This window comes from Puma concolor, chromosome A1 (assembly GCF_028749965.1).
Source record: "Puma concolor isolate L17-30 chromosome A1, mPumCon1.1.hap2, whole genome shotgun sequence".
NCBI classification, from domain to species: domain Eukaryota; kingdom Metazoa; phylum Chordata; class Mammalia; order Carnivora; family Felidae; genus Puma; species Puma concolor.
Window position 1 is genome coordinate 117156036 of NC_141667.1, and position 21620 is coordinate 117177655.

The window sequence follows — 21620 nt, forward strand, 5'->3', positions numbered from 1 at the left end:
CACCAGCTTTCACCAACTCTTTCACCTCGCTCACCAACTCTTGTTTGGGAAGATAGCGCAGAAGCTCAAGTGAGAGAACCTGCCCACTTCCAAATGGCTGCAGCAGAGAAGCACTTATTGAGTGCATATGTCAATGCTCTCCCTTCTCATCAGCACAGAACTCTTGCCACGTTTCCCTGCCTATCTGAAATTGGAACACGAGCTGATGAACACGTTGGGGGCAAACGTCTAATATCTATGGCTTACACAAACGGTCACCATTACCATCGGAGAGAAAGTCCCGTTGTAACAAAACTTCCTCCCCACCCCCCCAACCCCCCCCGCAAATGGAAAGAACGTGAACTCACAGAACCCGCTTCTTCGCCCGCCAACCCCCTCATCTCCTGCTGGCGTGACAGCCCTCGGCGCCGGGCCCAGCTCAGGCCCGCCAAGGCTCGCGGCAAAGCTTGGCGCTCCAGTGCGCGCCTCCGCGGACAAAGAGCAAGCGGCGGCGAGGCTGGGCTGGAAGGTGGAGGCGGGCCGAGGGGCGCGCCGGGGGGAATCCCTCCCGACCTCTGACGTCACCAAAGCGCTGGCCAATGAGAAGCGGGAGAGGGGGATTCCCGCTCCCGCTGCCGCCCCGCCAGCTTTTTAAACAGTCCCCTGGGGAATACTCTCTGGGAGCCGTGGGAGGAATGGGGGAAATGGAGGTTAAGAGCGAAAAATGATGGTCCTGGGGGATGCGAGTAGAGGTTTGACGATTAGGCGTCAAGGCTGGCTTAGACCGGGGGAAAACCAGAGCCGATCGAGGTGAGGCCGAACACCCGGCAGGGGAAAATCCTCCTGAGATGGAGTGGAAACTGGAGCGCACCGCCCCGCGGAGGGTCCGGACGGAAGAAGAGATGCTGTGGGTGAGTAACGTCCTTTTGTTTCCCAGCCCCGACTCCCTGAAGGGGACTCTGCCCGCTGAGGACCAACAGGTAGGACAGACTCTAAACCCTGATCCTTCATTTTGCGATGTGTAATTTAGTTGTGTTCTAGAGGTGCCTGGCTGGTAGAGAAAATGAGTAAATGGGGTTGGACAAGCTGAGGATCTAGAAACATTCCGCGCCTAACATTATGATTTTTCTCTCCATATGTTATATATATTTTCCAAGGAGAACGTCATGCGGGTGCTCGCCAAAGACATGAAGCAAAAGAGAAGTCAAGGTTCTCCCAAGGTAAGTGTCTAGTGCTTACTGTGGTTCTCTTAATTCTGATTTTGAACAAACTAATTTTTCCTAAAGAAGGTACTTGTTGGAAGGACGGCCTGGTCTAAGAATATGAAAATTTAAAAAATCAGTCTCCTAAAATATCACTAACTGCAGAGTCTAATTATACACCCTCCCCCCACATTTCTATAAGAAACTGAAGATCCCTGACAAGAGGAATTGTTTGTATATCCATGGGGCTTTCTAGTTTTTGGCTCAACAGAAAAGGATGAAGCTTGGATGTAGGCAGCGCATGCTAGCTGGCTGTTACTATTTCATTTTAACAGTTGCGAATTGTACTTTCCTCTGTTGCATTTAAAAGCTTGCCCCCCAAAGAAATGGAAATGGTGCCATCTTGTGGATAATCGGGAGAAGTGGCCTAATCCAAGGGCGATCCTCACGTTAAAATTGATCCGATATATTACTTTTTCTCCTTCAAAGTCTGAAGCCAAGGCCTGTAGCTTCTCTCTTAATCAGTGTAAGAATAAAACAAATATAAATGAGTCTTTCTTATTTTTCCTACATAAACATCCCTCATATGCTTTAAATCTCTCATAATCACCATTCACCTTGCTTCTCTCTACACGAAATTGTTCTTATTCCTTTAAACTTTCCTCATAGATTCTAGTTTCAAACCCATTAACATTTTTACAGATTTTTCTTAATCTTTTAAAAATCTTGCAATATTTAAGTGGTGACACAGTAAATCAAACACATAACAGCCCTTTCAGAATGCAATGGCTAATGTTATTATAATGGGGGACAAAATAATGACAACTTAAGTCCCTAAATACTTTAATAGTGATTTTTTTTCCTTCCAAAATAGCTACAGTTTTCTTTTACACCAAAATTATGCACTTCCATGACTCCTAAATATTTTCCTGCCTAATACAGACAATTGGTCTTTTGGTCAGTAAAGAGAAAATATTTCTCAGTAAAGAGAAATAATTGGAAAAGCTACAGTTAAGTATAACTTTGTTAATTCACTTGTACTGCAAAACCGTATTTTGATATCCAAGCATTTACTGTGGAACAGCTAAGTGCAAGTATTCTGAAAGTTTGTCTTTTTAAATATTTGCTGAGATTGGGGCGCCTGGGTGGCTCAGTCGGTTGAGCGACTGACTTCGGCTCAGGTCATGATCTCACGGTCCGTGAGTTCGAGCCCCGCGTCGGGCTCTGTGCTGACAAGCTCAGAGCCTGGAGCCTGCTTCGGATTCTGTGTCTCCCTCTCTCTCTGCCCCTCCCCTGCTCATGTTCTGTCTCTCTCTGTCTCAGAAATAAATAAACATTTAAAAAATATATATATATATTTAAATTTTTGCTGAGATTTAAAAATAGTATTTTTCTTTTTTATAATAATTTTGGAGTAACAAGTTTTATTTATGAGTTTTCTTTCCTGTGACTATTAAGATTACGGTTCGGCTACTGTGTTTCATATTGCATACAGTAGCTTCGGTGACTTCATGGGCCATGAAAAGCAGCAGTGACCTGAGTCAGGTAGGCAGTGTATTGTTAGCTGGCTGCTTTGGGTCAATGTGGCAGCCACAACTACCCTGCCACTTGCTTCTGGATAAATTCTTCTTGCTAACAAGCTGCACTGGTTTCCTGTGTGTGATGGGTTGGCAGTGTATTGTTAGCTGGTTGAAGATGTGAATGGCATCAGCTAACATGCAACTGCTATCTTATTGCATATACAACGAACATCAGAGTATAATTGATTCTGTAATTAGTGTGTGTGTTTGGTGCATATGTATACTTTTTGCTATGAACCAGGGCACTGGTAACCATAATACTTGTAATTGCTCTTCAGTCACTCAATTATAACACCATAGACAGTGTTACAAATGGTGAAGAAATCAATAAAATTAATTTTTTTTTAATTTTTAAATATTTATTTATTTTTGAGAGAGAGACAGAATGCAAGTGTGGGAGGGACAGAGACGGAGGGAGACACAGAATCCGAAGCAGTCTCTAGGCTCTGAGCCGTCAGTACGGAGCTTGACATGGGGCTCAAACCCACAAACTGTGAGATTATGACCTGAGCTGAAGTTGGATGCTCAACGGACTGAGCCACCCAGGTGCCCCCAATATAATTAATTCTTAAAATTTTTTTCCAGGTAATATTTTTGGAGTGCTGGGTACACAGTATGAAAGTATTTGTGAAATTATGTTTTTTAATATTTATTTTTAATATAAAATTTAGAATACAATGACAATTTGAAATGGAAAGCCTAAACTCTTTCCCCCAGTTTTCAACTAAGTCTATAGTATTCTTTCTAGATAATCAGCTTCTTAATATGCCATTAGAGCAGGTCTCTGTAACCATGTGTATGTACCAGCTGAAGAGAGAATTGAGAGGTAACTTTGAAGATGAATCAATCAACTTAAACATTTTCACTTGAAATATCAAGAAAAGTGGAAATTTTGGGGTGTGGTTGGGGGATGTGGTTGAATTGTTTGCAGAATTTGCCTGAATTTTTCACTTCATTTTCTGTCAAGTCACAGACTCATAAAATATTTGAGCATGATATTTAGCTTGTGAAGTGGGAAGAACTAACTGTACCATATGCTTTTAAATATTTTCTGATTCCTGTGGAGGCCATTTTGACCCATGCAACAGTGTTCAGGAACTTGCTGGGTCCCAGATAAACAGTGACATCAGTGTCCTCATGTGGGCATTTGCAGCAAGTTTGTGAAGCTGACTTTAGGTGGTCTGGTCAATTAGTTATATTCTAAGTGAGATGTGAGAAATATATTACAGTCCACTGTAGTGAATTACAAATTACTGATTTAACAATTTTTATTCTTATTTAAGTTTAAACATTTCAACCATGGGAGATTTATACCTATAATTTGATTCTTTATGCATTTTGCTACTTTCATATCCTCTTTTCATTGTTGCCCATTTCGTTTTCAGCATTTTTCTGTGTGTGTTTAAGGATCCCTCCTGTGTAAATACTGTTTTCATCATTTTTCTTACAAGGCTAAATTTCAACATGTTATTTTTTATGGAAAGCCACTGACTTGTTGATAAAAATAAAACCTACTTAATTTAGAAGGCTTGGCCTTTGCGTTTTAATTTTTTTACACTAAAGAATGAGACATAAAATGCAAACATTTATACTCAATAAACAATACATATTTAAAGCTGTTCTTCACTTCCATATTCAGGAGATGATGAGAAAGAGAGAATGGAATGCATGAAAGATGAATTAAGGAGATCAGTGGGTAAGGAGGAGAATGAATATGTATATTCAAATGAAGAATGTCTCCATAGGAGTCAGAGGGAAAGACAGGGACCCACAACTGGGACATCAAAGCCACTCTATTCCTTTCCTCCAAAAAGAGAATGCTTCACTCTGCAAGGTATGGCCTTACCAGTTCAGCGAGAGGAAGGAAGAGTGGGGAGGAGTGTGGTATGTTTAGGCGTGACAGTTACTGGAATTTTATTATTCCGTGGGAAGGATGAAATCAAGGTGAGGAATACACATGGATAAAGTGTTCACATTATAGCCACGCCCAAACATCCTTTTTTTTCCCCAAAGAAACACTATGAATGAATGTAATGTTTTGTACAGGGACCAACCAAGACTTCTTAGCTTCTGCAAGGTAGTCTTGAAAGAGAGTTAATATGTTGAAAATATAGAGAAATACAGGTTTTGTTTTTCTCCTTAGGCTTTGTCTACAATTTTTTTTTTCACAGTAGTATTTTCCTACCTGAGACTACCTGCAGACAATCCAGTGAAATCATTAGATTTTACTGTGATTATATAGCATATTGTTAGCAGCTTTTCATATTTCAGGGACTGTAGTTCCACATTTTCACATAAGCCACCAAAACAGTATATTTATAAAAATAAATAATACATGTTTTTGCTCTAGATTGAGCTCTTTGGAGATCCTTATGTAACTTAATCAAGTCTGATTTTTAAAAGTTTTTGTGTTCTGGATCTAACGTAAAGTGGTTTGTGCGAACCGAGAGTTAAATTTTCAGAAATCTGGCATGCCAGTTATTAAAGCATTGGTAGATGGAAGTTGGCCATGTGGGAGCATTTATACCATGGAAATTGGCAAATGCTGCAAACTGGAACCCCTCCTCCAGAGAGGTGGTGGTTACTTCCCAGCCACCACTGTGTGCAGGCTATATATACTACAATCGCTAGGAATTATATATAGGCACATATATACATTATTAAGGTTATACTAATTATTAAGCATTTTTGAAAATGAAGTATGAGTTTCATGGTATATTTCAGGCAAATTCCTATTTATTCCAATCTCCCAGCACCACGGCTATGTCTGCTATGAGATGAAGATCAGGAGTTAGAAGGAAGTACTCCTTTCCACCTTCCAAATACACCAAAACAAACTTCAAGCCAACGAACTACTGACCACAATGAAATGAATGTGATTTTGTCCTTTTGTCCACGAGTACCTTTTTACATGATGCCAGCTATTTTTCTGTTATACTGTTCAATTTAGACAGTAGCAGTCTATGTCCAAGGCTCTTTGATGCCGAGACAGGGAAGAGAGGCTCAATTCAAGAAAGATGCAATTTTTTCTCTTTACGTATATGTACCTGGCGGAATTCATATAAGACACTGGAGTTATGGGTTGAGCAGTACATCAGCAAATGGCTTCACACCCTCTTTAGTACACAGAGGTTAATTGTTACAGAACCCTGGATGGACACCTACTTGCCACACTTTCAAATCCCCACCTGCCTTCCCTGCATACCCAAAGGGGAAAGGGAGAGAACCAAGCACTGACTATAGGTTGAATAAACACGGAGGATTGGAGATATGTAAGTGAAAACCCCCTTTATATGGCTTTGGAGAGAACTAGTGACTTTGGGCAGGATGGACATCTGAACTGCATTCACTGGGACAGTCCTGGTCATTCCCCAACACAGCAGCAGTCTTGTGGCACTTGTAAATGGGGTGTATGGCAACAATGCTCTGAGAACAATACTTGGAAAATTTGCCCTTAAGAAAATTTTGCTTAGAGGCTCAGAATTCAAACTGCTTAGGCTCAGAATTCAAATTGCTTCTATGTTCTTGGGGCAAAATTGCAAAGGACACATACGCTTGTTAGGTGGCTTTTATTTCTTCAAAAATAATTCAGATTACTGATTCCAGTCCTGATCACGTAAGACACCTTGTCAAGCACGATCATTGACTTGGAAGGTTGGAAGGGGCTCTTTGTTCAGTCTGACCTCCCTAAGTTTATGGGTGAGGAAATCTGAAAGTAGTCGTGTGATTTGCCCAACATCATACAGCTGGTGAGGGGTACAAGCAGGTTTGCTGACACACTAACCTGGCATTCTTGAGGCTATCCTTGTGAATCTTCTGGACCTCTAAGAGAAACTGTGCCTCCCCCCAGCCCCCAAATATCTTACTAAATACAATCAGAGCTGTGTGGCTGGATATATGCTTTGAAGCAGAAGGTGTTCCAGGAAATATTTTTGGTTTCTCCAAGGACTTTAAACACTTGCAAAGAACTATATGCTGAGGTGGCATTACTGACTTCACCATAAAAAAAAATCTTTACTTTCATTAATCAGGACAGTATATGGGGGCCAGCTCACAGCTATTTAGATTGGGTCTTCCTTCTTGGCCAAATTTTACATAACTGCCTTTTTACTTTTTTTTTTTCTTTAGCCCTAGTCTTCCTATTCATTTCATGAAATGAATATATATTTAGTGGGGCAATAATTAGCCTTCATCAACTTGGCAAGTTGCTTTATCAGCCAATAATGAGAAGATGGACAGAATATAAAGGTTATGAAAAAGGAGAAAGAGCATGTTGTGACTCTGTCAAAAGGTTTAGTGATTGCTGATGCTTAAGACGTGTAATTAGTCCCTCCCTTTTTTACCTTCAGACCTTTGACTATTTAGAGTTGATTCTTATTATTTTAGCCATCAGAACGATGCAGCACTGACTGAATTCTTTCCAAAATGTTAATCTAATCTGAATAAATTAGCAACCAGTATTAATATATAAAGAATTGAGCTAAATAATCATATACTCATAGCCTTTTTCTTACTCTTTGGATTTTTACTCAGCAATTAATATTCTATTTATAAAATTTGAGTTTCTTCTGGAAAATAATAGAGAAATATTGACAATGATGAAGGTTTTTCAAATGTTAGGATCGTGTCATTTATAAATGACTATTTGGGCAGATACAGTAAAACATACTATGAACCTGTACTTAAAAAAGAAAACAGAAAAAAAACAACTAAAGAAACAAAATTCCTGTGCCTGAAACAGAAGTACATAATGATTTGAATCTCTCTCTATATTTAACATTTTTTCAGTGTTTATTTTTTATTTTATTACATAAAAATAGCCATTTACAGTTAGTTAATCCAGAAAATTCAGTAACACACAGTGTCTTGAATTCAAACAGAGGTCTAGTGGATTGGCATTTCCATTAAGTACAATCCTGAAAAATGTCAAGTCGAACAACAGGATATTGAAGCACATTGATGACTGTATTTTGAATTATTTAGTGTGATCTGATGAAATACTTAGTATATTTCATTTTGATTCTTTAGATACTCTTTATTTTTGTTTTGGGTAACATCTCTGTCCTGGGGGCATTATTCATTACCACCCACTGGCAAGGTATCATAAAAACAAACAAATGAAAAATCCATCAGTGCCGTATTTAATTGTCAGAGTATTTAAAATGAGACCAAACCCCCCCTCCCCTTGACATTTCTATATTCCGACTACTGCATTTGAATGACTCACTGGCATTTTCATAGGTCCTCTTTCTTTTTTATGATCATTTGTCTAATCAGAGCTGCTATCTCAGGCCTGATGACTTCAATGGGTTCCTCTGGCCTCCAGGTTTTCACAACTTGACCCTCAGGGTTGACCAGATACTTCCAAAAATTCCACCTTGGTTCTTTCTTTGAAGAATCTAAAGTACCAGAATATATTTTCATAAGCATAATTTTATTTTTTATCAAGATTTTCATTTCTATTAGTATCTATGTAAGTGATAACTTAAGAATCAAGTTCTAAGATTATCATGTCAAAAGCAAAACAAAACAAAAAAATAAAACACCCAAACAAGGCAAAACTCAAGCTTCAAGTAACCATATTTCTGTACATTTGGTGACTTCACTGATGATTCTACTGGTCCGGAATCATGAAACAAAGTGGTTTATTCTGGATTTCTTGATCTAAATAAAATAACAAAAAAGTTGGGGCGTCTGGGTGGCTCAGTCAGCTAAGTGTCTGACTTCAGCTCAGGTCATGAGCTCACAGTTCGTGAGTTCGAGCCACACGTCAGGCTTTGTGTTGAGAGCTCAGAGCCTGGAGCCTGCTTCAAACTCTGTGTCTCCCTCTCTCTGCCCCTCCCCTGCTCATGTTCTGTGTTTCTCTCTCTCTCTCTCTCTGTCTGTCTCAAAAATAATACACATTAAGAAAACTAAAAAAAACAGCAACAAAAAATTTACCTTGTCACTAGCTCACAACTTTCAGTTTCTTAACATTTTTAAAGATAGAATGATACTCTATGGTCCTTGGTAATGGCCTGTACGGAATTCTTTACATATTAAATATACCTATGTTTTTAGTATTGTTACGTATTATGTAGAGGAAAACAGAAAGGAATTCTAAATCACATTATTTTTTTTTGTAAGTTTTTATTTTAATTCTAGTTAGTTAACATACAGTATTAAATCATATTGAGAAATTATGTGGTCCTTTTGAACCATCTTAATGTATGTAAGAAATGTAATGTTTTTTCCATTTACATTATCCAGAATTGATGTTCATTATTGACTAACATGTGAAAAAAATATAAACAACTACTTAAAATGTATCTAGTGTCTACTATGTGCCCAGGAATGTATGCTCATTGCTTTAAATGGATCCTTTTGTTGAATCTTTACAGCAACCCTGTGAAATGGGTATTATCATTAACCCCATTTTGCAGAGGAGAAAAATGGAGTCTTAGACTCGAGGTCTTGTGGCTAATGAGCGGTAGAGCCAGCCCTGATATCTAGACCTTCTACTCCTATACTTCCCACTCCTACTTCCTACTCCAAGCAGATTTTAGGAGGAAGATGACAAATTCATTTTTTTACAGGAGGGGATTCAGGTGTATGTGGGACATTCTGTCAGAGGAGGCAGGTGAATATAAGGCTTTGGGGCTTAGGAGAGAGAGCTCAGTCAGGGAAAGGGGATAGAATAAGAAGAGCTCCAGTGGGCCGTGGCACAATCCTGAGAATCAGCACAGTTAAGGGTGGATGGAAAAGAGGAACCTGAAAAGAAGAAAGAGAAGGGCCCAGAGTAGCAGTCACTGGTACCTGCTAGGTTCAAGAGATTCATGGAGCAAGAAGCCAGACACAGTCATCTAAGAAGGTAATTGAGACGGGGAGGCAGAAATTGTAAGTATTAACTATTCTTTCAAAAATAGCGATGAAATAGGTAGAAGGAACACACTGTCTAGAGTTTTGAAGGTGTGGAATGCTTTGCTTTGGGCTGGGAGAAAGAAGCAGTGAGGGAGCATAGGTTAAAATTAAGAAATAAAAATAAAAAGTAGCCTGATTACTTATATGTGTTTTACTTGGAGTACTGTGCCAAGCATTTCAATTTATGTCATTATTAGAGAAAAATATTTTTGACTAGAGCAAACATCAAGGACTCCGTGTGAGCATCCTATTATTACATGAAAGCCATCTTAACATCATTTTGCAAAATTGCTCTTTTCTATAATGGAAAATGTGTCTCTAAAGATAATGCCCTCCAGGGCAGAGCTCTGTCTACCTGACGTAAACATCTTTGCGAGTTAGGAAAAGGCACTCTTCCAGGCCGGTACAGTCCCCCAGCACATGCCTTGCTATGGCTGAGCTTCAGCCCGCATTTGCCTCCCCACCCAGATGCCCTGTTTAGTGACACCTGCACACATGTGCACTGTGATCACATGATCAGTTACTGTCAATTTTGGCTAGTTTTAAAAAACTCATTTCCATTTGGCTATGATCTTATAGTCTTCATCTCTGGAGCTTCATCTAACTTCATTGAAACCTTTTTTTTTTTTTTTTAATTTTTTTTTATTTTATTTATTTATTTAAAAAAAATTTTTTTTTCAACGTTTATTTATTTTTGGGACAGATAGAGACAGAGCATGAATGGGCGAGGGGCAGAGAGAGAGGGAGACACAGAATCGGAAACAGGCTCCAGGCTCTGAGCCATCAGCCCAGAGCCCGACGCGGGGCTCGAACTCACGGACCGCGAGATCGTGACCTGGCTGAAGTCGGATGCTTAACCGACTGCGCCACCCAGGCGCCCCCAACTTCATTTTTTGATTACACAGGGTAGGTGGAACATTATGTTGATTTTCCCCAGAAATTTAATGTTTTAAAAAGATTCTGATTTCACACTTAAATTTTGTAGAACATCATTAAGTGGCTTACTAGACTGGAAGCTTGATTGCCTGACTGAGGTTACAGTTTTATCAAAACTAAAATTATCTGCAGTGAGAATAGGGACTGAGGGTATCATCTGTATAAGTCAGATGAGAGGACATTAACTGAATGTCCTTTGCTTTTTATCTATTATGATTTAAAATTTTTTTTTAAATCTTTATTCATTTTTGAGAGAGAGAGAGAGAGAGAGAGAGACAGAGCATGAAGGGGACAGGGGCAGAGAGAGAGGGAGACACAGAACCTAAAGTAGGCTCCAGGCTCTCAGCTGTCAGCACAGAGCCTGAGCTGAAGTTGGCTGCTTAGCCTACTGAGCCACCCAGGCGTCCCTGAATGCTCTTTAGAATAGTGTTAGGCACAGTGTAAGAAACATATAAATACTTTACGTCTATTAACACACTTAATCCTCCAAATTATCTTATATTGATAATCTTATTTTACAAGTGAGGAAGAAGGCACAGAGAAGTTAAGTCATGTAGCTGAAGCCACACAGCAAAACTAACAGAGCAGGGACTTGAATCCAGGTAGGTTGCGGCTAAAACCTATTTCCCTAGTCACTATACTTTACTACTGTTATGCTAACTGACCCAGGAAAATCTTTAAACAGATTTCTGTAGCTAGCCTAATTTTAGAGACAACGTAACACTATCGTCCTCAAAAAAAAAAAAAAATTCTTATATTCTGTTTTGAATTTTAGCAAAAACAGAGATATTATTCATCCATGAAGACAATATCTCAGACAAGGGAACTTGAAATTAATCACAAAGATATGTCTAATAATGCCCAGCAATATTCATGAGACATGGATAGCATTGGTAATGGGGAGGGACATTTCCCCAAGTGCCAGTTAAATAAGAGAGGAATTAAGGTATTTTGTGAAGATAGCCATGACCACATTTCAGGTAAATTCTTCAGGAAAGTGATCATAAGGAAAAGAATACACCGGAGTCGACTTATTTTGCCATTCAAGAAGTTAAAACATTGATTTCAGAGAAGCATAACTTCTAGAAAGTCACCAAGGATGAGATTCTGGCTTTCTGATGGTTTTACCAAACTTTCCCACTTAAAGCATTTCACATGAAATAGAAAAAGTACGGTCCTGGTACATTTGTTTTAAAAATGAAAAGCAATTGAAAACATTAACTTGATGAGGCAAAGTAGATATTTACCAACAAGAAATCTGAATGCAGGTTCTGCTTCAGATCCTAGAATCTTAATCTTGTGGAAGATGGGGAATGTCACGCCGTAGTTATTTCTTGCAAAAGATACAACTTCCTTGCTGGGGCGGGGCTCCGATTCTCCAAACTGATTGCACGGAAAAGCCAAGACGCTGAAGTGGAATGGTCCAAACTCTTTGTGCAGTTCCTGCAGTGCTAAGTAATTTCTGTCTGTGAGTTGGCAGTCACTAGCCACGTTTACAACTAGTGCAACCTCCCGGAAAAAGAAAAAAATCCAACCGGAAAGTGAAGCAAATAAAAAGATTTAAAGAAAATATTCTGCAAGTAGTTAAAATCCTAAACCATTTTGAAGCTGATGGTTATTTTATATTTTTAGACATACCCAATTTTGTTGAAAATCATAACCTGGATGCATGAGTTAAGACTCTGAAAAATCACTACCATTAAAAAAGCATCAGGTACAACAGTTTAAGATAAAAGAAAATATGATCATTATAAGAATGCTTTTTAATGTTGCTAGTTTATGGAGGTAGTATTTTTTAATGTCTCCATATTCACATTACTAATTATAAAAATTTCCTAAACAACTTACAGTGTTAATTTAGCATGCCTCTGAAAACAGGATAATCAGCTTTTCAATTAGAAGTACTGTATATATACACGATGAGAACTCTGATGGTCAGAGTGATATACTAATTACATTACTTTGAAAACTAAATTATAACTTATGACCCTTTATCAATGAAAAATTGATTCCATTAAAGTAAACAGAGAAATCAACAAGCAGTAGGAAAAAAAACAACAAAAACAGAAGATACAACTTACTTTGCCTTTAAACTTTTCCAGAGAAACCGTTCTTCCTTTTGCATCTTTCACTTCAAAGGCATAAAAGCTGTTGATTTTAGGTTTTAGGAATTTTAGTTGTAGAAGAAATAACATTACTGTGCATAGAACCATAGACAGTAAAACTGCAAATACCTTTGCTTTCGGCCCCGAACATCTTAAAGGGTAAGCTGTAAGAGGCTCCATTTTGGATGATTCTAGAGGGAAGTCTCAGCAGGCTGGAATTCAAGGAGGAGCTGAAACTTGAAACCAGCTCAGTTTAACGGAAAACCAGGAAGGACAGATGGGGTCTTTTCACTGCTAAGGAATAGAAAGACCCTTCTCAGATGGGGAAACGGAACGAGACTCCTGGATAAAACAGAGTGCTAAAGAATTTCGATGTATTTATGATGCCTATTGCAATCTTCGCTAGGAAGATCAGGACTGTTTCGAGAGCTCTTTAACATTCTCCTGACAAAATTTTTCACCAGAAGATGGTGCCCTTGTAGGGTGAAAGCTGGGGAGTGAGTGCTCCCAGTAACTGGGTGAATGTAGAGGAGTGGGTTAAATACCATCCAGGAATAGTTCAGAGTGTAGATTAAACGTGCTCTATTAACATGATGTATAACCTGAAGGGGATTAATATTATGTGTATGGATTAAACTTGCTACACGAGTTCAAGATATTTACAGTGGAAAGGGCAGAAAAATAACCGAAGTGGCTACTTACTTTGACCTCATCTCATTAAGGCAATGCCAGGTGAATATAATAAAAATAAATAGATTAGATACAATGTGAAGGCTTTAAAAAACCCTCCTCTATCATAAAGCCAACTATAGTCGAGTGTTTTTCAAATTTTTGATCCTGACTCCCAGTAAGAAATGCACTTTATAATTTAACTCATTTGCATGTAACTGAGAAGTCTGATTAAATGATCCTTCCCCTTTGAACTTTGATATGCCTGTGGCAGTTTTAAAACAGCCTGGCTCTGACCCCTGACAATGAAGGATTTCAGGGTTCACCAATGGTCTGCAACCTGTAGATGGAAAAATACTGAACTTGATAATAAATCAGGAATTTAACAATTAAATAAGACAATTCTACCAAGAAGGCAAAAATGAACAAGGAAACCCTCCAAACCCACCTCTACCTCGGTGCATCATCTAGTTGCTTCTTTTTTTTTTTTTTTTTACCTTCACTTTTCCTGTGGCTGTTGCCTCTTACAGGAGGCTTAACTTTACTGTTGAAAATTATAGGGGTAGGTGTGGACAGGAAATGGAGGTAGCTGCATATCCTGAAATCCATGGTTCCTTTAGTCACCTTGGACTCTTCCCCAAGACACACAGTAAATTTCAAATTAAGGTGCCTCATTCTACCTGGTCCTGACTCTTGGTGTCGCTCAGGGGGCTGGTAGCTCTGCCTCAGGAGCCAAACCCACAGCTTAGGCATATAAAACCTGTCAAGAGACTGATAAACCACTTGCTCCCACTCTTGCGGCCTGATAATAAAGGATACAGTAGAAAAGTATTCTCCTGTAAACCTAATATCCAGTAAACAACAAAAAAGTATACAAAACACGTTGTATCACCTCTTCACTATGATAATTTTACTTTGATGCTCTCTGGCTGAGTTACTGAGAAAGCCAAACTTCATATGACACCTGGACTTCAATTCTCTGACCTTGCTACGCCAAGGTTCTTGGACTTAAAAGTGCTGCCATCACCTGGTGCTTGTTAGAGACACAGCTATTCAAGCCCCACCTCAGATTTCCTTAACCACAATTGGCCTCCTGACTCAAGCATACATTTAAGTTTGAGAAAATTTAGACCTCAGTCTTTTTTTTTTTTCCTTTGGTTTTCACTGTAACAAGCCTCTTTGGTTTCCGTTTGTCTAGGCTGTTGAAGGACATGGCTCAGGAACTTGAGTTTTAATGATTAATTAAAAAAAAAAGTTAATTCATAGAACACCTGCTGTAATTTGAACCATGTAAACCCAGCCCATGATAACTGCTTTGAGGGAGATGACAGAGGGTTCCCTTGGAGGAGGATGCTGATTGACTGTACCCCAGGCATGGCCCCATAGGGTGATGTTACTTTGATAAAATCATTATGATACTTTCTAGTTCAGTGTTTTGTAAGTACAGAAACTCCCATCAAGTGATCTACAGCTTGGTCTTTGAGAATATCAAAATTATGCTTACCAGAGGTTCTGTATAAGCCAACATGCCAGTTATTAACCAGAAATAAAAGGCTTGTACAGGCCTGATATTTCATGTTGGATTGTCCCAAAATTTCATGCTATATTAAAAGTACTTTGAAAACTGAAGTTAATCTCTTGTCAAGGCCAAAATCAAAGCCAGTTTGTTAATTTTACGATTCTTAAGTTTTTTTTTTGTTTGTTTTTGTTTGTTTATTTTTTTTTATTTTTTTTTATTTTTTTTTTTAAATTTTTTTTTTCAACGTTTATTTATTTTTGGGACAGAGAGAGACAGAGCATGAACGGGGGAGGGGCAGAGAGAGAGGGAGACACAGAATTGGAAACAGGCTCCAGGCTCCGAGCCATCAGCCCAGAGCCTGACGCGGGGCTCGAACTCACGGACCGCGAGATCGTGACCTGGCTGAAGTCGGACGCTTAACCGACTGCGCCACCCAGGCGCCCCTTTGTTTGTTTGTTTTTTAAGTGATTGACATCTTTGTTGCTTTGGAGGTAGGGGGCAGATGCTCAGGAGCTCTTGGTGGGGCAGCCTGATTCCTCTTCACCATCATAGGCTTCTGGCTGTGCAGGATGGCGCTGGCTCTGCAAATGGCAGCCATGAACAGACCTGGGCGGTCCATGTTCTTGCGGATCCTGTGCCTGATGCTGCTAAGGGTGGCCAGGGCATTCTTGTTGATGTTGGTATGCACGTAGGAGGTGGTAGGTTTTCACTGGTCAGATCTCCGCTTTGTCACCATCATTATATTTTTGCTGTAGGCCTCTGGATCCGTGCCTGCAGTCTCGTGGTAAACCAGGCCATTGTAGTGGAAAGAGTTGCAAGCCTGTTGGGCTTGGTGCTTTATGTCTGCTTGTCCCTTTTGATCAGGATCAATTCCGCACGACCATCCATTGCAGGTGGGGGGACATGGTGGCAGCTCCTCTCACTAAGGTGACTGGGGACAGAAATATATATGCTTTTTTAACATATATGATTTCATATATGAATGATATATAAATATCCTTATAGGCCCATTAATCAGACATTCAGCACAGGAGTTTGGGCAACTCCAGCCTGGATGTTTGTGAACATAGATAGATTTTGGCCCTTAGACATTTCTTTTTTTCTTCATTTGTCAGAGTCTTTTTCTGTATATGTTGTGATATCATCATTTCTTAGTTTTCTGGGGGATCTGTCATCATTGTTTCCATGTTCTGTCTATACTAAAACCATTCTCAAATTATAATTATATCAACACTGCAATTTTCAATGCATAGGAGATAGTATGCTAGAAAAACCAACAGCACTCTTTCAGGAGATCAAGGAAGGTTTGTTAAAGGAGGGGAAGAGAATGATGAGTTGAAGGTCAAGGGAACCTACTGGGCCAATAATGGGACAAAGCAGTTGACTCTGTTAATCAAGCACCACAGGCACTGAAGAAGATACAAATAATGTCTGTGATGGAGGCGGCCTCACATGAGCTTGAAATCAGTTTTGGAGAGGAGAAAATACACAAGAAACATTTGGGGAACAAATATAAGGCAGCAAATAACCGAGTGCTAAATAAATGGCTTATGTTTGTAGAAAGCTTTATACTGCCCATGATTTATTTATAAATCAGACACATATATACACATATTAAAAGCAATCACATGTAGTATAAAGCTCTCTACCGGCAAAATGCAATAATGCTTTCAAACAGGAAGAAGTTAGTAATATCCCAATCACAGAACAAGTAAGTAGAACAAGCAAGAAGAGAGTTTAAGACTTTTAACTTTATAACCCAAATTATTTCAACTACATTCAACAATTTCTCTGTAATAGAAATATGTTTACTTAGAAAAAAAATGTGGTGGATGAGAATACTGTAGTACTGTCTCTGGTAAGGGGGTTTTATTCATCAGGAGACATTTAGTTTTATGAGAAATCACTGTTAGGGTCCGAAAAGGAGAGGGAGTGGACCACCACAACAAAACAACTTGGCCATATGTACTGATGTTGTCTGGAAGGGGTCACAGAGTCTGCAGAGTAACAAGTCAAGATGAGAGATAATAGTGTCTTAATGAAGGCCGCTTTGGTCAGCCTGATAGAAGGGAGGGATAGATGCCAAAAACACTCTGGAGCCCCCAGTGGCAGGCATTGGCAGTGCAGAACAAAGCGACCAATACCTGAAAATAAATGCTCTCCAAGTGTTTGTTTGGTTTGTATTGCCCAATACCAGGATGAGGAGACAATGACTGTGCAAAAATAAGAAGAGGGACATTTTGATCTTCATGATTAATTTGAAATATGATTACGACTCCAAATTTGAAATGTCTTGCTGCCTTGTTGGAGTGGCGGTGGTGGGGTTGGTAGGGGAGGGGCAGACATTCAGAGGCTAAGGAAAGGGAATTGGGGTGATATGCCTGAGAGCTGATGGGCCATCTTTGTTAATTTTGTCTCTGCCATAACATTCTAGACAGATCCTGGCATCATCAGCATGTCTTTCCTTGGAATGTTTAGGTTTCTCTTACCTGCTGAATATTTGTGAGTCAGATAATTTATCACTATATATGTTTGTTCTATTTTCCCAGTTGTTTCATTTGGTTACTTCCTGACTTTATTTTTAAATTCTCTAGGCTCCTTTCTATTTATTTTTTTGGCCCTGGTGCTCTGAATTCCTCCCTATTTAAGGTCAACACCATGTGAACCCTGAAAAGTAAACAAGCCAAACTGATGTGCTTAAAGTATCCAGTCATTCATTCTTTTCTCCTTTGTCTTATTTTTCTTATCATCCTCTTTTTCTTTATTGATACATAGGCCAGTCATTTAAAACTATGTAACAGGCATTTCCCCACCAAGAGATAGATCCTGGAATAAAGTTTAAAAACAGTGAAGATGAAATATCACATTCTACCACAGCGTTCCCTAAGCTGTAGTCATTTGCATACATGTCCGTGATTTTGCCATCTGTGCCATTTGCTAGTTAACATTTTTGGTTCAAATTGGCTCATTTATTTTACCAAAATACATTTTTTTAAATAACAGAAGACTTTATGTCCGCGTTGGACATTTTAAAACATTTAAAAATGCACATTAAAACACACGAGTATTTAAAAAATGTTCACCTGTACCACTATGAGCCACATGTCCTTGGAGGAGGAACTGACCGAAAACTGTACTACGCATTCAAAACATGATAGAAAATCATGCTGTAACTCTTTGAAAGTTCTTTGTGCTGAATAAAAATTTGTCTCCTCCCATTCACTGTTCTCAATTTTGTCATAGGGAGCAATACAAAGTAAATTTTTCTTTGTTTCATAAATTGCCTTCTGTTTCATATTTGAAGATGGTTCCTTATGGGTGTTCTTTCCTGTAGACTAAATACCCCAGAACCCCTCAGTCCATTCACGTGTTGCTCTATTGCTGTGTTCCCTGACCTTGTATCATTGCAGTCCTTTCCTCTAAATGAACTCAGGTTGGGGATCCTGGCTTGCTTATCTCCTTCTTACAAGACAGATTCAAGACCGGACCCAGTTCTCCAGCAGATGGGTCCTGACCAGTGCAGAGACAATTGGGTTTTCCTTGTTCTTGTTTTGGACACTGTCTTTCCTTTAATGAGACCTAAAATGGTATTGCTTAAAAAAGGTCATTGCATTATGCTATTGATTCATATTCTGGTGGTGGCTGTCTAAAACTGCCAGCCATTTTCACTGCATATCAGCTCTCTCTCATGTCTAATGATAAAGCATCATTATTGCATTAGGATTCTCTAGAGAAGCAGAATCAATAGATTCTACATAAATATATATACATGAGGCTCACCAAATTATGGAGGCTGAAAAGTCCCACAATCTGCCATCTCTAAGATGGAAAACCAGGAAAAGCCAGCGGGATAATTCAATCTGAGTCCAAAGTCTGGGGAGCAGCTGGTATAAATTAAGGAGTATGAAGGTCTGAGAACCAGGAGCTCCAGTGTCTGATGGCAGGAAAGAAATGGACATCCTAGTTTAAGAAGTGAGAAAATTTGTCCTTCCTTTGCCTTTTTGTACCATTTGGGACTCCGATGGATTGGATGATGTCAGCCTACAATGGTGAGGCTGGATCTCTTTATTCAGTCTACCAAATCGAATGCTATTCTTCTCTAAAAACACCCTCCCAGCCACATCCAGAAAAAAATGTTTTACCAGATCTCAGGGCATCCCTTAGTCCATCAAGCCAATGTATAAAATTAAGTATTGCAATTATTTAACCTACCACAGGTGACCTAATGGGGAGTTTGGAAGGGGGAGGAAGGTAATGGAATGGAGAGGAAGGTAATGTCAGAGACACCTTCATGACATGATGGCTGATTCCAGTTGTGAAGGTGGGCTAGAAGTTACCCTGGCAGAGAATTGTGGAAGAGCATTAAGGTGGGGAGACAGTATGGAGGGTATGACAGGAGATGAGCCAGAGAAACACACAACTGCCAAGACAGTGTAAGATTGTCAATAAGAAATTTCGTGATCATTTTTCTTAACTGATACGTCATTTGTGAATAAATAATTATATTATATGTAATATATGTATATGTACACACAAATATATGTCTTCCACAATTGGCTCATCCATTTTTTTGCTGATGGACATTTGGGTTATTTTATCTTCCAACTATTGTGAATAGTACTACCGTGAACGCCCATGTACCTGAGTTTGTTTGAGTTTGAGTACCTGCTTCATTTCTCTTGGGTCTGTACCTAGCAGTGAAATTATTGAATCATACAGTAATTCTAGGTTTAATTTTTTGAGGAATTGCCAACTGTTACCCACAGTGGTACCACTTTACATCCTCATAAGCAATGTGTAAGGGTTCCAGTCTCTCCACATTCTTACTAACATTTGCTATCTATCTATCTATCTATCTATCTATCTATCTATCTATCTATCTATCATTTACCTACCTATCATCTATTGCCATCCTAGAGCGTGTGAAGTGGTACATCATTGTGTTTTGGATTTGCATTTCCTTAATGTATGTCCTAATTTCTAATGGCTGCAGAATATTCCCTTTTAAGGATGTCACAAAAATCTACCTCGTCAATTCTCTACTGGTAAACATTGAGTCCTTCCCGTCTTTATGCACCATGTGCCTCCTTTTTCAATGCTAATTTATACTCCACCAGCAATATATGCCAGTGTTTGTTTCTAGAACCTTCAACCTTGGGGCTTGTCATTAAAAAATACCATTGCTAGCATCTTGTTATTGTTTTAAGTTAGCATTTCTTTGATTACTAGCAAGGTTGAATATTTTTTGAGCATTTAATTATTTCTTTTGTGCATTGCCCGTTTAGGTCCTATGTTCTATTTTTTTTCTATTTGGATTATAAATTTGTCTAAATTTCTCTGAGAGTCCTTTACACAAGGGTAATAACCTAACATGCCCTACATTTTATTAAAAATATAATATATTTTGGGGTGCCTGCGTGGCTCAGTCAATTAAGGATGCGACTTCAGCTCAGGTCATGATATTGTGGTTTGTGAGTTAGAGCCCTGCGTTGAGCTCTGTGCTGACAGCTCAGAGCCTGGAGCCTGCTTCAGATTCTGTGTCTACCTCTCTCTCTGCCCCTCCCCCGCTCATGCTCTGTCTCTCAAAAATAAATAAATGTTAAAATTAAAAATATATATATATCATATTTCCAGTTTGTCATTCGCAATTGAATTTCACACATAGATCCATGGTATGGTTTGCCACCGTAGGACCTGTAATACCAAACTCCTGGGATTTCTCAGAGGGAATGAGATGAATGTTGAGCAACTTAGGCCTCAGATCTCTCATCCGTGAAATGAAAAGTCTGAACTAGGGAATTGCTATTTATTGCCAACTGGATCCAGCAATACATTAAAAGAATTATTCACCACCATCAAATGGGATTGATACCTGGGATGCAGCGCTGGTTCAATATCTGCAAATCAATCAATGTGATATATCACATCAATAAAAGAAAAAACAAGAACCATATGGTCCTCTCAATAGATGCAGAGAACGCATGTGACAAAATGCAGCATACTTTCTTGATAAAAACCCTCAAGAAAGTGGGATAGAAGAATCATACCTCAAGATTATAAAAGCCATATTGAAAGACCCAACACTAATGTCATCCTCAATGGGGAAAAACTGAGAGCTTTCCTCCCAAGGTCAGGAACACGGCAGGGATATCCACTCTCACCACTGTTATTCAACATAATATTGGAAGTCCTACCCTCAGCAATCAGACAACACAAAGAAATAAGAGGCATCCAAATTGGCAAGGAGGAAGTCAAGCTTTCACTCTTTGCAGATGACATGATACTGTATATGGAAAACCCAAAAGAGTCCACCAAAAAACTGCTAGAACTGATTCATGAATTCAGCAAAGTCACAGGATGTAAAATCAACACACAGAAATTGGCTGCATTTCTGTTCACCAATAATGAAGCAGCAGAAAGAGAAATCAAGGAATCGGTCGCATTTACAATTGCACTAAAACCCATAAAATACCTAGAAATAAATCTAACCAAAGAGGTGAAAATTCTACACACTGAAAACTATGGGAAAGCTTATGAAAGAAATTGAAGAAGACACAGAAAAATAGAAAAATATTCCATGCTCATGGATCGGAAGAACAAATATTGTTAAAATGTCGATACTACCCAAAGCCATCTACATATTCAATGCAATCCCTATCAAAGTAACACCAACATTCTTTACAGAACTGGAACAAACAATCCTAAAATTTGTATGGAACAAGAAAAGACC

The 21620-nt window shown here is 39.0% G+C and overlaps 2 protein-coding genes and 1 pseudogene across 6 annotated transcripts in view; 1 reads left to right on the plus strand and 2 right to left on the minus strand.

Moving 5' to 3' along the window:
- Positions 1-343: 343 nt before the first annotated feature.
- Positions 344-21620, plus strand: part of CDC20B (cell division cycle 20B) — a 49392-nt gene continuing 28115 nt past the window's right edge. Inside the window, exons 1-2 of one of the 4 annotated variants that reach the window (XM_086700970.1) lie at positions 344-959; positions 1137-1199. In XM_086700970.1, coding sequence (XP_086557096.1) covers positions 828-959; positions 1137-1199 — 195 coding nt within the window. In that variant the 5' untranslated portion in view covers positions 344-827. The remainder of the gene's footprint in view (positions 960-1136; positions 1200-21620) is intronic. The other 3 variants (XM_086700973.1, XM_025923635.2, XM_086700964.1) reach the window with 3 other exon arrangements.
- On the minus strand, positions 7530-13134 carry GPX8 (glutathione peroxidase 8 (putative)). Of its 2 annotated transcripts, XM_025923636.2 has the most exons (3): positions 12679-13088; positions 11845-12106; positions 7530-8160 (listed from the first exon to the last, which is right to left on the minus strand). In XM_025923636.2, exons 1-3 carry the CDS (start codon positions 12880-12882, stop codon positions 7997-7999), a joined length of 630 nt encoding a protein of 209 aa, XP_025779421.1. In that variant the 5' UTR covers positions 12883-13088; the 3' UTR covers positions 7530-7996. The 2 variants fall into 2 exon arrangements, with proteins under 2 accessions (XP_025779421.1, XP_025779424.1); XM_025923639.2 differs by lacking the exon at positions 11845-12106 and having other exon boundaries at positions 12679-13134.
- Positions 15351-15795, minus strand: LOC112861671 (large ribosomal subunit protein eL28 pseudogene; annotated as a pseudogene).

Excerpts from the sequence above, each read along its gene's own strand:
- GPX8 (XM_025923636.2), bottom strand. The coding sequence starts at position 12,882 with ATGGAGCCTCTTACAGCTTACCCTTTAAGATGTTCGGGGCCGAAAGCA. Across the intron at positions 12,107-12,678 it reads TGGAAAAGTTTAAAGGCAAA|GTTGCACTAGTTGTAAACGT; the intron begins GTAAGTTGTATC and ends TTTTTCCGGGAG. Across the intron at positions 8,161-11,844 it reads TGCATTCAGATTTCTTGTTG|ATTCTTCAAAGAAAGAACCA; the intron begins GTAAATATCTAC and ends CTGGTACTTTAG.